The following is a 16616-nucleotide window of genomic DNA, read 5'->3' as shown; positions in this document are numbered from 1 at the left end:
TTTAAACACACTTTACAAAATTTCTCTGCATTCTTTCTATTGTTTGAAAACTGTTTCTCTACCAAGTCGAAACAATTAAGAATGAGAAATGCATAGTTTTTTATTGTCTTTATTTGAAAAGCAAAAATTATTTCGAGTTATATTTTTCACCCTGATTTCAAACTTCCCCCTCCGTCTTGTCTCTCGCCCCCAACGATTCTGAATGGAATACGCTGTTGTTCATTTTATAGTTCGGAAAGTCGACTTGTTCTCCCTTTTTTTTTTTTATTTCAGGAGGTTGTAAAACTCAGAACGAGGGTCACGTGAGGTTTAGGTAGTGAGCTATTTCTGTGGAATCTTGCGTGTGTCCCGATTGGCCGTTGCATAAGAACAGGCGGTCGATTGGAAACACCTGAATTCCCCTTTCAGCAAGCGTCGAGAGTCGAACTTTGTGATCGAAACAAAAAAGTGTACCTTTTTAAAAATGTTCAAACTGTTTTTGCATTTCTTTTCGGAAGGCAGGGAATGCTATTGAAGCTTCCTATAGTTTAAGGTAAGTGCTTCATGCTTCATGTCGTAACAAGAGTCAATGTGTTTTTGTTTTCTTACGTATTTTTCTGTACTTTTAGAAAGGTGACAATTGTGTGTAAATTGAAATACAATGAAGTTATTTATATTGACATTTTATTTTTACATAGTGAATATCAATATCTATCTATCTATCTATCTATCTATCTATCTATCTATCTATCTATCTATCTATCTATCTATATCTATATATATATATATATATATATATATATATATATATATATATGTGTGTGTGTGTGTGTGTGTGTGTGTGTGGGGGGGGGGTGTACTGATTTACGTAAACAGTTTTTACACGTATAATTTTCTATCATAATATTCATTCCTATTAATGCTGAATTGAATGGTGCATACATTTTAAAAATATAGATAGCTATATTCTGTATTCTGATATCAGGTAAAAAAATAGAACCATAGTTCACACAGGAGACGCAATGGACATTTGAAACAGTAAACAGAATTGAGCATTGAAAAATTAATACGTATATGTCAATGTCATCAGAAATTTGCTGAGATTTGAATCTCCATTTGATCAAATATTTTTCCTAACATAAGCATAAATACTTAAATATTGTTTTTAAAAGTCTTGGCCAGTCTTGTTTTTCTCGAGTTACTCGGGCCTCCCTGATGGCGCAGTGGTAGCGTCGTCGCCTTGTAATCAAGTGGTCGCGGGTTGGTGGAGGCGCATAGTGGTTCGGATCCCCCTTTAAACTTTAGGTCCAGTACCGATTAGCCTTACTGTCCATAAAGTGGACTTAAAACACAAAATAATTCATTCAAATCATTATCGAGTTACTCCGAGTTCTAACTGAAGTTTCGTTTCTGAATGTGAGCTCAAATTATCTTCAAAACGCAATGATAACAAAAATTGCATTTTTTAAATAATTAATGTTTGTAATGTTGTATTTTTAGCATGTCGCGGAACATAAAGACGCGCTCGATTTTCTGATTCCTGAGAAACGTTAATGGACTTGTGCCCACCCAAAAATTTAAGTAAAATAAACTGTTTTTTTTTTATGTTAATAGAAATGGTTGAAGATCTGCGTTGTTTTTCAACAAAGTTGAACTTGTATCTATTTTGAGTGGTTTTACGTCACTTTTCTACCTAAGTTAATCACAACGATGAAGATAAATGGCGAACTGATGAAATACATGAAGGGGAACAAACACAGTACACAGTCCATGCCTAAGGTTTATGGCTGCAGCAACACAGGCCTTCCATCTGCCCCTATCCTGAGCAAGATTTATCCATTCTTGTCCATGCCTACCGATTTCCTTTAGTTCCATCTCAAAGTTATTTCTCCATCTTCGTCTTGGCTTTCCTACTGGTCTATTACCATCAGGCTTCCCACTCTTTTGCCCCCGCACAATGACTTCTTAATGCTAAGGTTTGTCTACCAAGAAAAAGTAAACTGTCCTTGCTCCCCCAAACTTTGGCACCAAATCGCCGCTACTGCAAAATGCAGTCCACGGTGTGCTGCGTGGAAGAGAGGTTGTCATTTGGGTGTCTTCCTAAAGAAACACACCCAATACAATGCTTCGGCAATCCTTTCTTGTGATTCAGAACCCTTGACCCGCCCTTCCTCCGAACTATTGCGTGCTTGCTTTTAAGTACAATCACGGACACCTCCGTGTTGTAATGATTCCATTGAAAGTCAATGGAATTGTTAAAGCTAGGGATGGACAGATCCGGATCCTAAAATTTTTCGGATCCGGAATTTTCGGTTCCGGATCCGAATCCGCATCCATGGATCCGGAATTTTCGGATCCGCGGATCTGGATTTCGGCAGAAAGGCTAAGGAAATGCCTGAGAAGTGCCAATGTAGGATTCGTGTCCTGGCAACCAAAGGTTTATGACTTGTCACTCACTAATTGCACCGCCAAACCGGAGCGAGTTCTCGAGGAAGAGATGTGCGCGCCGAACTAAAACATGTGCTTGTTACCGCGGTGCAGGATAGGCGAATTCGAAAAAGTGGCCTCCATGATATGAACTCTGAAATTTAATTCCAGATTTGACGTTTCTATTTAATATGCCAGTGTTGCTCGTGAGACGAGATTTTGATCTGTCTCATCCCGGGAAATATTATTTTCTTGTCTAGTCCCACATGGGCGTCTCTCGAGAGACGCGACCCCATCTTCTCTTGCCTTGTCTGTCTCAGGAACAACACTAATGGGCACGTGTGTTCAGTTTCATCAGGGACGTAGCTAGGTTGATCAGTTTGGCGGGGCCCAAACGTAAGATTTTTTCTATCAAACTATTATAAATTAACAAACTATTTATACACCATATAGGCCTATACTGTATACATACATTATATTTGTATGTGCGTATATATATAGTCTTGGAAAGAAAAAGAGCAAGGGCCTCTTCGGTGGCGCGTGGTAGCATCGTCGCCTTGTAATCAAGGGGTTCCGGGTTCTATACCATGTGGATGCTCATAGTGGTTCGGATCCCACTTTACACTGTAGAACCAGTCCTGATTAGCCTTACTGTGTATAAAGTGGACTTTAAAACACCAACTCAATCAATCAATAAATTGGAAAGGAACATCATTTTCTTCTGTAGCCCCCAACAGTCTACGGATATACTCTCGCGAAATCTACAGCCATTATTCGGGAAACTAAATGCAGAATGAACTCATTATCTTAATGGCTGATACACCAAGAACAATGTTATTAGTCTTTATATTTGTAAATTTGCTAGAAGAAAATTGAAAAGTAGATAAAACCCTTTTCCGGGGTTTTAGATATAAAGTGCTGGAACCAGGTTTACAAGTATTGGCAACAGTGCAAATATGAAATGTGTGCGTAATGAGTTCAAGCTAGGCATCTCATGTATACAGTTCATACCGGAATCGAATCCGGTATCGCTTAGTTCAAGGCGACCGCGTTAAGCACTATTCTAAAGGGCGGGCCCGAGTCTTCTATGGCATCTGATTGTTCACTTGTGAAATGAAGACGATAAGAAATTATATGCACACGTCTAATTTCTTAAAATTAATCTTATTTGTGTGTGGAAAACTGAATATATGATGTCACTGGATAAAACAAAGTTCCCACACGCTCAAATGATTACCCTCTCGTCTTTGGTTTGACAGGTTCAACAACGTACCCGGGTTCGATTCCCTATGGAGGCACATAGTTGTTCGGATCTTACTTTAAACTGTAGGTCCAGTCCCGATTAGCCTTACTGTGCATAAAGTGGACTTAAAACACCAGTTCAATTAATCAATCAATCGAAAGGTTCAAGGTTCAATCCCTGGTGGTTAGGCCTGTAGCCAGAATTTGATTTCGGAAGGAGCTTATCCCTTATCGGCAGCCGCCATCTAAAGACGAAAAGGTTGGGGGGAGGAGTAAATGCGCTGAAGATGAATTTCTTGGTATATTGCAACTTTCCATATATACAAGATGTTTAATCCTGTTAATGAAGTAAATTTAGTTATTACTACACATTATTAAAATCACATATTTGTAGGTTCTCGGGAAAGGACTGCAGCCCCCGAACCCCTTCCCTGGGTATGTGCATAAACATGGCTTATTATGCATCGTACAATTTTGCTTCTTTTCATCCTACTTTTACAGTTTTTCTTCCTAAGAATTCCACTGAGTATAACACGCTACGAAACCAGAGGTCCAAGGTTCGGACATTAGGCAGGTATGGTTGTATCATGTCTGTCCCATCGCCATTCCTTCGGCTCATCATTCATCCTCACCGTCACATTTAACCCAAGAGGTAGAAAAGCGGCGTAATATAGAAATATATAAAGGATTGATTTGGTTTATTTTACTTAGCTTTTCTGACACTTTTTGGGTAATTTTGAAGATGAAGATGAAAATGATTGAAGTGAAATTGATGAGAGGACCATCGTAAAGAACACACACGCCCAGTCCGAGATTCGAACCCAGGACCCCTGGCATCGTAATGCACCTTGTTAACCACTGCACAACAAATAGAAACAGAAAATGCCGTTAAGTTATTTGCTTCTCCATAACTCATGATTAAATTATAAGTATTATTCGCTGTATGACTAGGGATTAATTATATTTGTTTGTCTAGCCACCCTAGCCACCTAAGCAGCAGCAGCTTCCGCATTTGCAGGTGGAGGCTAAATGAAGAAAAATCACAGAAAGTCAGAAAGATATACAAATTCTGTAACAAAATACTTATAGAGCATGCAGACGGCTGTAAAAAACAATTGCTACATACCTAGTTTTCTTCCTTAATTGAAACGTGGTTTTTCTTCATTATAGTGGTAGTCAGACTCTCTTTTAGAATGCCAATATGTTGGATATTTGGTCGATCAGTCGATCCTGATCCATTGTTTCCAGAGGAAGACAATATGGCAGCTTCTCATTCGACATTTTACTCGCGATGTAGGAAGACGAGATCACAAACACCTCGTGATTCTATCTTCTCACGTTTTGCAGAAGTTTACCACCGCTCGGACCACAAATCCTACTTCAAACTATCTGACAGATATCAATTGTCCACCAAATCAACAGATGAACCGATCGCTTCGATGTTTCTCCGAATTTTCAGAAAGTGTCCTTTCCCCCTCCTTTGCAGGGCAGGTCATTAGCAGGAGGGTTGAGTGCATTTGAGAAGAACGCATGTCATTCATCCCCCCGCCCAAAAAGGGACAAGCAATTGAATTCTGTTCTTGGAATTTGAAACGCATGGGCATATCATTTCTGAACCATAAAATAATTAACCCAGAAAGTTCTAGCCACCCGTAGCTAAATCTTCCTGTTTGTGTCGTCCTTTCGGCGCCCATGGTGCCAGTGCAAGGCTAGATGAAGAGAAAGTGTGGGTTTTGTGGGATCCTGGATCTGGTTTGTAGCAGGGAGGAAAAGTGCATTTTCAATAGGTCCTAGACTTCCCTGACCGGGGCGGACCAGAAAACCATTAACTGCATCCCCTCCCAATACATCGGTTTGTGTTCAACAAGCAAGAAACAGGGAAAAAGAAAGAAATGCCTTGCTTGGGTTCGTGCTACTGAAAATTGAAGAAGTGTTTCAAACTGCAAGCAAAATTTACTGAAGATTTATTTTGCAATATTTGTCATCAAATTAAAATTTCCAGCAAATACAGAACAGTTTCCCGGGGCCACGTGGACGTTTGTCGGAGCCAGTGCCCCCGCGTGCCCGCCCTTAACGACGTCCCTGAGTTTCATCATATCATTACCTACTTACTTACAACACTATGGTCAGGGCTTCCCTTACTGCGTAGTGGTAAGATCATTGCCTTGTAATCAAGGGGTCCCTGGTTCAATACCCAGTGGAGGCACCTAGAGGTTCAGATCCCATTTTAAACTGTAGGCCCAGTCCCGATTAGCCCTTTGTTATAAAGTGGACTTAAAACAACAAATAAAACAATCAATCAAACAACGCTATTGCCCAGTGGCATGCATACAATGTAAGCTACCGAATGCAATATGCAATAACGTAACAATATATTTTGTCATTAAATTTTGTGAAGTAGAATACAACAAATGAACAGCTACCAACCTAATTTAGTTGTGTCCTAGTTTAGTAATTGCATATTGTAGAAATTGAAGACTCTTTCAGAAACATAAAGTAATATCACAACTTCTTTCTAAAACAGCAGTTCCATTTATTTATTTATTCTACTGGATGTTTTTATTCTCTTTGCATGCTTCATTGTACTTGTAGTATGTAGACTTAAAGTATTTGTAATTTTCTGTAACTTTTTTAAACACATAAATGATATATCCAATCACGAATTTCAAAACTACACAACCAACATGATTTTGTGTCTTAGTTTTTGAGATACATGAAATGTTTGTGTTTTGAAAATTGTTGTCTGTGGACATCGAATGTTTTTCATACATCCTTCAGAATATATACTTTCATGTTATACTATTTCAGCAGAAAAAAATGATATACGGTGAGTCACATAATTATTCGGACAGATAAGATTTCTGAATATTTACTGACGTAGTCGTGATATAATACGATGATAAATGTTTAATATTTATTTAACAAACAAAACACAATATGAGCACACTGTTAATTATCTTCAATTATGTTTAATATAATATATTAGTAAAATATTTTCATTAAACAAAACAAACATTTTTTGTGGGTTAAATAAAATTATTCGGACACATGGAAGGAGAAACAGGAAAACACGCTTGAAAAGCAACGAACAGAAATGTCAGTATCTCGTAGGCATCCCTTTCATTTTTAACACCTCGGATAAACGTTTTGGCATACTTTCTACCAATTTTCTGGTGTACACTGGCGATACGTTGGCCCATTCATGTTGAAGTCTCTCCTTGAGGTCTACCTTCGAGGTTATAGGTGTTTTCCTCACTTCTTTTTCCAACTTACACCAGAGGTGCTCAATGACGTTCAAGTCTGGAGACTGCTTTGAAGGATGGAGCACTTTTGGGCAGTTGTACAATAACCATTCTTGTACTACGCGGGAAGTGTACTTCGGGTAACAAAAAAGTTACAAAGAATGACCATCATTTCAGCACTAGTCTTTAGATTTGACTTCAGAATGTCAAGATAACGGCACCTGTCCATTGTCTGTTCGATGAAAGCCAATTTACCAACGCCTTGGGCCGACATGCAGCCCCAAACCATTACGTGACCACCCCCGTGCTTCACTGTTGCTTGCAAATTTTTCCCTCGGATCTCCTCATTTGGTTTACGCTACACTGTTACCCTCCCATCTGACTCACAAATATTGAATTTACTCTCGTCAGTAAAAATTACCCGATTCCACCATGTCTGATCCTTTCCTAAGTGTTCCTTTGCGAACACCAGTATTTTTGTCCTGTTTGGCTTACTTACAAATGGCTTTCTCCTGGCTACACGGCCATGATAGTTTGCCCTTCTGAGCAGTCTACGTATAGTTTCAGGATGACTATGCTTTCCACACTCCTCAGCTACCTCAGCACACAACACACCATTGGAGCACTCATCTTTGTTTTTTTTAAATTTTCTTCACGATTACTGTCTTTTCTCTGGGGGGGGAAAAAAATCTTGGTCTCCCTGTATGACCGCGGGACTCGATCCTGTCTTCATCTTTAAATCGCTTAATAATATCTGCAACTGTACTTTTTTTCATTTCCAACATTGAGGCAATTGCACGGTAAGTTTTACCCTTAGCGTGGTGCCATATCACTAACTGACGTTGTTCAAATGAACTTTCCTTTCCTCTTCGCCCCATTTCTACATAGAAAATGTTCTTATATCACAACTTTGTTAAACAAAACGCGATCGTAATTGCTATAGAAACCTACAGGAAACCAGAGTTAATATATATGAACAGAGTATGCATACATCAATCAATCCGTAAATCGAAATTGTCACTGTATCGCAAACTTACGTTAACATTTACTATGTGTCCGAAAAATTTTGTGGCACTATTTTTGCAAAGGTAGGGATTCATCCTTCGTTATATTGTTGCTGATGTTCGTTTTTTAACTTTTTATCGTCCAATTTTGTGCTAAACATGACATTTTTTAAACGAAAATCAACTTCAACGCTGTACACAGATTTCACTCCCTTCCCGCTTTTAAACGGTAGAAATTTACTGTGTCCGAATAATTATGTGACTCACTGTACATGAAAAGAACCGTAACAAAGTTTCACGTTTATTTAGAATGTTCAAGTCAGGCTCAATCTTGCAAAGTACAATATGCGACTTGTGACCCTTACCATGAGTTTTCATGTGGTGATGTATGTTTGTAACATTTATTTTCTATATTGATTTTATTATTTCGTCTTCCTTTCCATATCAAAGTTAAGACAATGGAGAAAGTTTATATATAACCATTAATATTTGCGACACATGAGCGCTTCTTTGGAAAGTAAGAATGTGTTTATAACATATTGTTACCTGCTAATATACATACATTTATATATATATATATATATAATAGTGTGTATGTGTGCGCGATTTGTAATTAATACACTTAGTCTTACAGTTTGTAATTATATAACACTGCATATTTTTCGGATCCGGATCCATTTGACCATCCCTAGTTAAAACCTAGAAGTGTACGTGACTGTACATGGTCAGATGAAGTGCGAGGGTCTCATTTATCGCACAATTCGAGACAAACTTTGTGTTCTGACGTCAGACGCGGAATACCTACGTTGTTAGGTTGGGTGCGAAATCCTGGGGGTGACGGGGAGAATTCCCCCCACCAACAATCTTAGCCTCAAAAATCCCCCACCAAAAATTTCAGGGGGAGAGTTTTTGTTCCAACATAGAAAAGACAATTACTTTTAATTTCAAATATACTTTACTAAGAATAATATCGAAAACACACACAAATTAGTGTAGTTGTGAGTGTTCAACACCATTTCTCTCTCAAGAGATCATCAACAAATCTACATCAGTAATTACGCACAATAAAAGTAAAACAAGAACGCAAGACAAAAATAACTATGAAATCTAATTGATTTATACTGTATTAACATAAAGCAAAAGCTAAATAAGAACATAATGAAACCATTTCAACTAGTATTTCATAATTTATTAACATCTTTAACCAGTTAGTAAGGGAATTCGTTTGCTACGTTAAAATATCTGATATACGAGTATGTAGCCTATGTAAAAGTAACAAATTATTTTCTTTGTAACTAATAATAATAATAATACTAATATATTTTTAATTTAGTAATTAATTTTTACTTTTAATAACTTTATAAATATATATATCGTCTAATTTATATGTATGTTTGTGAGGGAGGGGGTTTTGTAGATTAAGATCTTTCTCCCCCCACCAGTCTTAAAGGATTTCGCACCCTGTTTGGTTCTCTTAGCATAAATACATTGCAAATGTAGGCATTTAGCCTAACAATAGAAGCATTATACGGTGACGTCAGAACGCAAGATTGACCTCGCGTTGTGCAATAAGGGAGACCCGAAGTGCAAATGCATTGAACTCAAAGTACATTTATTATTTGTTCTTCCAGATGACGTCAGAGGCAAACGAAACTGCGACAGAACAAACAGTTTCCCCAGTAGAGCTGTGCAGGAACATTTCGAACTACCTCTACGAGAAACTGAAGCCGAGGGAGGAGTACGACGACAGCGCCAACGCTTACCTCTACATTTTGTTCGTCCTCATGTTCTACGCAATAAGCATCGTGGTTCTAATGGTGAAATACATTAGGCGGGAGAAGGAATCCGTACACCTGGAGTACTACTACAACGAGTTCGTGAAACGAGAAGCGTTCCAGGTTTGCATATTTGATCACTTGGGGAGGTTGAAGAAGCCTTTGGTGCCGAGGAATGCAGATAGAAGAAGACCAGGAGGTGCTCGAAGAATGAGTATTCTTGATCAAGCTCGAAAGCTGTCATTAACCAGAAACGCACCTTCAAAACCGAAGCTGAACGTCAGTGTTATCAGCGAGTCTGGTGTCTGATGTTCTGTTAATTTGAACAAGAGAGAACTGCTCAAAAACTGACACGTGCCTCGTAATAAGTGAAAGAAAGTGATGTTATGGATTCTTCTGCTATAGCTATAGCTTTTTTTTTAAAAAAAAAAAAAAAAAAAATAAGAACGCCTAACAGTGATCCTTTCCTCATATCTGGCTTGAAAGATACTGGTTCCTCACAAATTCGAAGTAGGTTCAGTATTGCTGCTACAACGATTTTTCGTCGTATTCTTCTTCCAAGGGAACAAAAAGCTACCAGCCAATGGGAATGCTTGAAAAAGTTGTAGCAGCAATCACTACCTTCGAAGAAAATGTAACCTTTTCTTCCCCCTCAAAAGGGAACGTACATATCAGTGTGCAACAATGCAACTTCACTTGTCATATAGATTCAGTTCAGTGAAGTGTTTCTTAAAAACACTTGGTCGAAAGTGAGTACTAAAGAAAATACTATATCGGTCATAAGCTGCAAAGAGAAAGCATGCGAAATAATATGAAGGAAAACAGTCTAAGGTGAAATATTGTAGAGTGGGATGCATAAGTATTACAAAGTAAATTGTCCATCATCACGTTTATTCTCTTTGTTTTGTGCAAAGAGAGCTTCACGAATTGAAATAGAACGCTAAACAAGCTGCACCAGCATAGTGAAAACCCATTCCTTAAAAACATGTAGATGCACTAGAAAATAATAATAAAAATAGTCGTGGACAATTTGCTTAGCAAAACTTGTGCATCCCACTTTACAGTGGACGGTAAGGATAATAGTGGACAAAGTGCCCGTTCATTTACTCCGATTTGTGCAATGTGAGGCTGAAGATTTGAAACAGAAACGCTAATAAGCCGAGAACAACCTCTGGTCTAGTTTAATTGCAACTTAATTCCTTTTTATAAAGCAAAAAATGATGTAGAAAGAAAGGGAGAGAGAATAGTGATTGACGATTGCACCACCATTATCTTTGTTGCTGAATATACTTGACTTGTTACTTGTAGTTAAAGCATACATGTTAGCTGTAGATATCCAACGCCCGAATATTTTCTTAATTCTTGTTTCTATTCGTGGTTACGTTTCACACGAACTCCTTTGTTGTGTTGTTGTCCGATACTTCTTTGTCCCCTCTCTCACCATGTAGTTTGCATACTGCTATAATCGATAATGGTTTCCCCAAGAGAAAATAAAAACGCAATTAAGACACATTTACGATTTACAAGAACTTCTCTTGAATTTAAATTGAATGCGCAATATACTCATATTCTATGCTGTACAGTGGGATCCATACGTATTACCGTGCAAATTGTCCATGACTAGGCTATTTTCATTAATTTTTCTCTTACATCCTATGTGTATTTAAGCTATTAATTTTTATGTATTCTGGTGCAGAAGTTGTGAACAGCTTGCTTTGAGTTTTCTTTCAATTATTGGGTCAAATAATGTGCACGAACATGGTGACGGGCAATTTGCACGGTAATACTCATGGATCTCACTGTATAGTGGGATCCATGAGTATTACCGTGAAAATTGTCCATGCCTATTTTTATTAACTTTTCTCTTGCATCCTATGTGTTTTCAAGCGATGGATTTTTATGTATGCTGGTGAAGAAGTTGTCTGCAGCATGTTTTGAGTTTTCTTTTAAGTCTTGAAACTCTTATTGGGTCAAAGAAAGTGCACGAACATGGTATTGGACAATTTGCACGGAAATACTCATGGATCCCACTGTACATATGCGATTATTATACTGGTTTATAGAACACGTTTCTTCTAACATTCAAATAAATTATTTAAACAGTTTAGTTCCTTGTAGTTCAGTGTTCTGTATAGAAGAAAGTGTGCGAATTATGATTTTTTTAAATAACAAAGTACATTTCTTAAATCTGATCCCACATATGTGCATAGTCGTAAAATTTAGTACTGTGTGCTCTTCACTTGCATGGTGTGGCAACCCTGGCTATGTTTGTGATGTGACCTTGTTGCATTAAAGGCTGCGAGATTGTTGCCCACAACATATTGAACAACACTCAGTATTACCTCTGTAGGTTACTTTAACGCCAAAAAAGCCTTGTATGGCTTTCTAAACCTACTCCTTGCACGTAGGCAACCTAGCAGTTCAGGGGTGTCAAATAGGTTGCTGTCTTCCCCTGACCATTCTGTATCACGTTTAACACTCTTGTAATGATAGTTTACCAGAAGATTCTACCTCCTCTTTATTTGAGAAACCATACAAACCATAGAGCCACTGTTTTTCGTTGTAGTACACTCAAGAACAGAAATGTGTTGTACTCAGCCTGTACCCAGCTCTTATATTCAAACATATTATAGATCAGTATGCGTGCAGGATAAGTCATATTGCTAACACGGTTAAGTGTATGTATGGCAATTGACAACATAATAATGGTACTATAACACAGTCCATTTTCTTAGTATTATTTCTGTAAATTGAAAGGATTAGCACAAGAAGGGCCTATCCCACTCTCCGGCGAAAAATGAAATTCGTACAGAAGTTGGACGCTAATGCTGCCTAGTATCTTGTGTGACGAGTACCGTTGTAGAGAAATGTGCGATATGCTCTTCTTGCATAAAACAATGTTATTGTTTATACTTCTATGTTATTAATATTATAATTACGTATGTATGGATTGAGAGAAATGTGAAGAATTTTAATACTTTTTTAAATAATGAAAGTTAAAAGGAACGCAATGCGACTTGAAGGAAACCAAATGCATCAGTTACTTTCAGGACCATTTTCAGTTTTTGTCTGTTCTACAAACTACACACGTGAAGCTAAAATATTTATTTTGCTTGCTAATGAACCTCGTGTAAAAAAAAAAAAAAAAAAAAAAAAAAAGGGAGTGGAAGACTTCCAATATCTGAAGATATTTCAACCTCTTACTCTTAAATTGGGGTAAAGAACAAAGGAAAAGGCATTTGTCGAGGCTTACGATGGAAATCTGCCAAGCAGTAAACACCTAAGTAGACAGGTTGTCAAAACATTTACCCAACCTCTTCTACGAGCTTCCGTAAAACCATTGTTTGTAAATATGTGTTTGAAGGGGAAATGACATGCAATGAAGAACAAATGTCCCCTATTACTTATCTTAAGATTAATAATACTAAGTTATACTCATATCACGTCTTACTCGCGTATAAATTAGAATATAATATGAAAAACAGATATATCATAACTGAAAGGAGCGGGTTAAAAAACTAGATTAGCGAATTCAGATCTTACCAAATGCATACACATTTCTCAACATTTAGGCAGATGGATATTAAAGGAGTTTATAAACTACACTAATACGCACAAGATATATAAGACACCAAATTGAGTAAACATGTATTTAGCTCTCGGTGCACTCTACTGGAATAATATGTTACTGAAAATTGGAGGGTAATAAATAAAAACACAACAAAAAGTCATTACGTTTATTAATATTCCCAACGGTGTCGTTATGGTACAAGGAAATATTTTAAGTATATCATTGACAGTTGAGAGTTGGAGTACATTAACGTTTGGCAGTGATGGAAATCACGTGAATATTGAATGTTTTAAATTAATCATGCACATATTGCAATATATTTCAATATTTTAAGACTTCCCATTGTCCAGATCCCTTGTCGCTAGTACACACTTTAAAATGCAGAACAATCATATTTCCTTACTTGCAAATTCCTCAGAAATTCATACAAAATATTACTTATAGATTCTATGAAGCTAATGAGTGGTTCTTGCTTCTTATACTGAAAATCCGGAATGAAAATTTCTGCTATTTATTTTTTACGAATCGTGACTATTTTGAGAATGAGATATTTTCAATGTACCAATTCAAATTGCATAGACAGAATAATGACACTTAAGATGACATCATTTCTCATAGTTCACTTAATATGCCACATTCATTCCTGGTGTCCGCTTCCAAGCAAATACGGAAATTCATGGATGAATTCACGAGAAATTTAAACCCCATTAATAATGATTGTATTGAGCATCAATACGTTGCTGAATTTTGAATTGTGTGTGTGTGTGTGCGGCACTGAACATGTGCCAATGGTTTTCACGCGGTGTTGTCTTCCTTGTGAATCAATATATACAAATTCCAAGTCCACAGAGGTTCGCATCAGTGAGGTTTTACTGTATTTCCTCACATCAAAGCAGAGTCTAGTTTCAACGTGGGTCTAATTTCCACTTGTGCATACTTATCCAGACTGCGCGAGCTTTGAAGAAGCAACCCACCAATTCCCCCAAGCTTCTCGACAAGTCGTGTTGCCATCCCAGTGCACTATTCTCTAAACTTCGCCTTGACGAAGGCGGGCAAGGGAACCAAGTAGAGAAGACAGTTCAGCAAAACCATTCCGCCACCGAACGCGAACGAGATACCGAGATTGAAATACAGCTGAAGCTCGTTCTCGTAGATGTCCGAGGGTGACGTGTGGTACCTCTCGGCCAGGTAGCTCGTGCCGTCCGCGTATCTGCAACCGAAGGTGTCGCTTGTCCCCGTGCAGTTGTTGTGGACGTCTCTTGGCAGGTGACTCAGTTTCCCTTCGAACATTTGCTCGTTGAGGAAAGCCCCAGCATATCTCGGCTGCGTGATGTAACTGAAGTAGAGCAACCATTCTGGTAGTCCTCGGAGAGATCTGCAATGGAAGGTGAAATATTTTAAATGGTTTCGATAACAAGGACAAACACAGGGCAACACAGCCCTACAAAGGATTATACTGGCCAGGCACCAGAGCCTCGTTGGCCCGCAAGGAGCAGTTACTGGGCGTACTAGGCGTAGAAGTGAGGTTGACTCTTTGGTACCTTACCAGATGGTCACCTTTACACCAGTGTCTGTGATTGGGTTCCAAAACTAGGAGGAGTGTGCAGGATCCCGAAAAGTTGGGAAATACCAAATGGTCATTTTAAAAAGTCGTTAATTCTCAACGTTTTCTGCATTGTAAGTGTCTGGAACTTATTGGAAATTCTTAGTTTTTATTCCAGAAATGCAAAGGTAATCACTTAAGGTGAAAATGACGTGTTGAATTCGATATTTCCAGAGTTTCTAAAAAATTCGAACATTTCCTGTCCCGAAAATTTCCCGACTTGGTCGGAAAATTAAGAATTTTTCCCGTCCCGAATGTCGGAATTTAAAAAATTTCCTGTCCCGACCAAAAACAAATTCTGTCCCGCAGACCTCTAAAAACTAGGGGCCAAGGTACCAAGATTGGGGGAGGGGGACAAGGGCAGTTTGCTTTCCCTTGGTAGATTAGGTTTAGAATAGTGTGGGGCAAAAGTGGTAAAACTGGGAGGGGGCAACTGTCCCACACGCCCCCCTAATCGCCGCCAATGCCTTAGACCCCACTTGAGCTTTTATGTATCTTATACGTTCATTTAGTATTTCTAGTTCCTAATTTTCTCTAGAAAATACTTTTTTTTAAATCTTAAAACTTACCTCAGTGTTCCGCTGCTCAGCACTAAGTAGATAATAGTTAGGTAAATACTGCAGTTGGCAGCACTGAATGAGCTCTTGATCACTGTGAGCAATGCAATGGTCTGATGTTCAGCTAGCAGTGCGCATGCCCAAAGCAGGCTGCCAAATATGAACCAATCCATCGGGTCCCCTGTGTCTGTCAGCCTGTAAAAGGAATGTCTGTTGTGTACAACCAACATTTTTTTGTAGCATGTATCATTGATGCACTGACTAAGACAACTATTACAATCACATTTTTCCTGGAGGCTAATAAATACAAATAAAGTACAATCAGAAATATGCTTGATTCATATTTATCACACTTAAGGAAAGATGATTTCATTTGATGCATTTGGAAGTTCTGGGAAAATATTAATTATTACAATGAAAAGATATGAGTTTTTGCGTATATGAAACCCTTGTGCAATACTTGGTTTTATTCTTTTATTATCTGTAAAAGGATTTCTCGAACATTTTCTGTTTGTTGTAATATCAATACTACTCGTATTTACATTTCTGCCATCCCTTTTTGGAGGGGCACGTACCCCCATGCTCCTCCCCGCTAAATCCGCTAATGGCTGAAACTTTCATACTTACTGATAGGCTATCCTCGACGCCGCGGCCATGGACAGGATGGAGAAAGGGACGCTGAAGATGGTGTAGGAGATGAGAAACAGGGGTCCGCCATATAACCCTTCTTGTGCTTCCTGGTAATATCGAGTCCGGAAATTTGAAACTGAAATGACGACAGTTCTAGGTAACAATGTGATTTATCTTTAACTGTGTTTGCAATGTATGGATTTTTTCTCAAGACATCAGGACCACCAAGGGGTGCTAATACAGAACGTCATGTATTAAAGCAGAGCCGGCCCTAGGGAGGGGCAACCATGGCACTCGCCCTATAGGAACCGCGCTTCAAGGGGTCACGTGCTAGATAAATATAATTTGTTTTTGTACTTATTATTGTAAGTTTATGGGCTCTGGTGCTTCAAATTAAGCAACTAATCTGATTTTTCCTGCCTTCGTGGATTGTTTTGACATACTTAAAAATATCCACAATTATTAAAATCGTATTATAAACAAAGTACTACATAAACATTTTATCAAACATTTCAATCAAAAGTGCATTACTCGCTTAATTTTAGAGTGAAGTCATGAAGTGATAATGTTATACATATGAAACGAT

The 16616-nt window shown here is 38.1% G+C and overlaps 2 protein-coding genes across 2 annotated transcripts in view; one reads left to right on the top strand and one right to left on the bottom strand.

The window, feature by feature from the left end:
- The first annotated feature begins 448 nt into the window (after positions 1 to 448).
- LOC145983727 (uncharacterized) lies at positions 449 to 9978 on the top strand. Its single transcript, XM_083116780.1, has 2 exons — positions 449 to 532; positions 9526 to 9978. Exon 2 carries the CDS (start codon positions 9526 to 9528, stop codon positions 9976 to 9978), a length of 453 nt encoding a protein of 150 aa, XP_082972906.1. The 5' UTR covers positions 449 to 532.
- A 3420-nt stretch (positions 9979 to 13398) lies between these two features.
- The window catches only part of LOC145996210 (ATP-binding cassette sub-family G member 5), an 84114-nt gene continuing 80896 nt past the window's right edge, over positions 13399 to 16616 (bottom strand). The window contains exons 10-12 of the mRNA XM_083132630.1: positions 16028 to 16166; positions 15413 to 15595; positions 13399 to 14615 (exon numbers count right to left, since the gene is read on the bottom strand). Coding sequence (XP_082988756.1) covers positions 14261 to 14615; positions 15413 to 15595; positions 16028 to 16166 — 677 coding nt within the window. The 3' untranslated portion in view covers positions 13399 to 14260. The remainder of the gene's footprint in view (positions 14616 to 15412; positions 15596 to 16027; positions 16167 to 16616) is intronic.

This window comes from Lepisma saccharinum, chromosome 1 (genome assembly GCF_977018435.1).
Source record: "Lepisma saccharinum chromosome 1, izLepSacc3.1, whole genome shotgun sequence".
NCBI lineage: Eukaryota > Metazoa > Arthropoda > Insecta > Zygentoma > Lepismatidae > Lepisma > Lepisma saccharinum.
The sequence above is the reverse complement of the archived record's forward strand: the minus strand, read 5'-3'. Positions and strand labels throughout refer to the sequence as shown.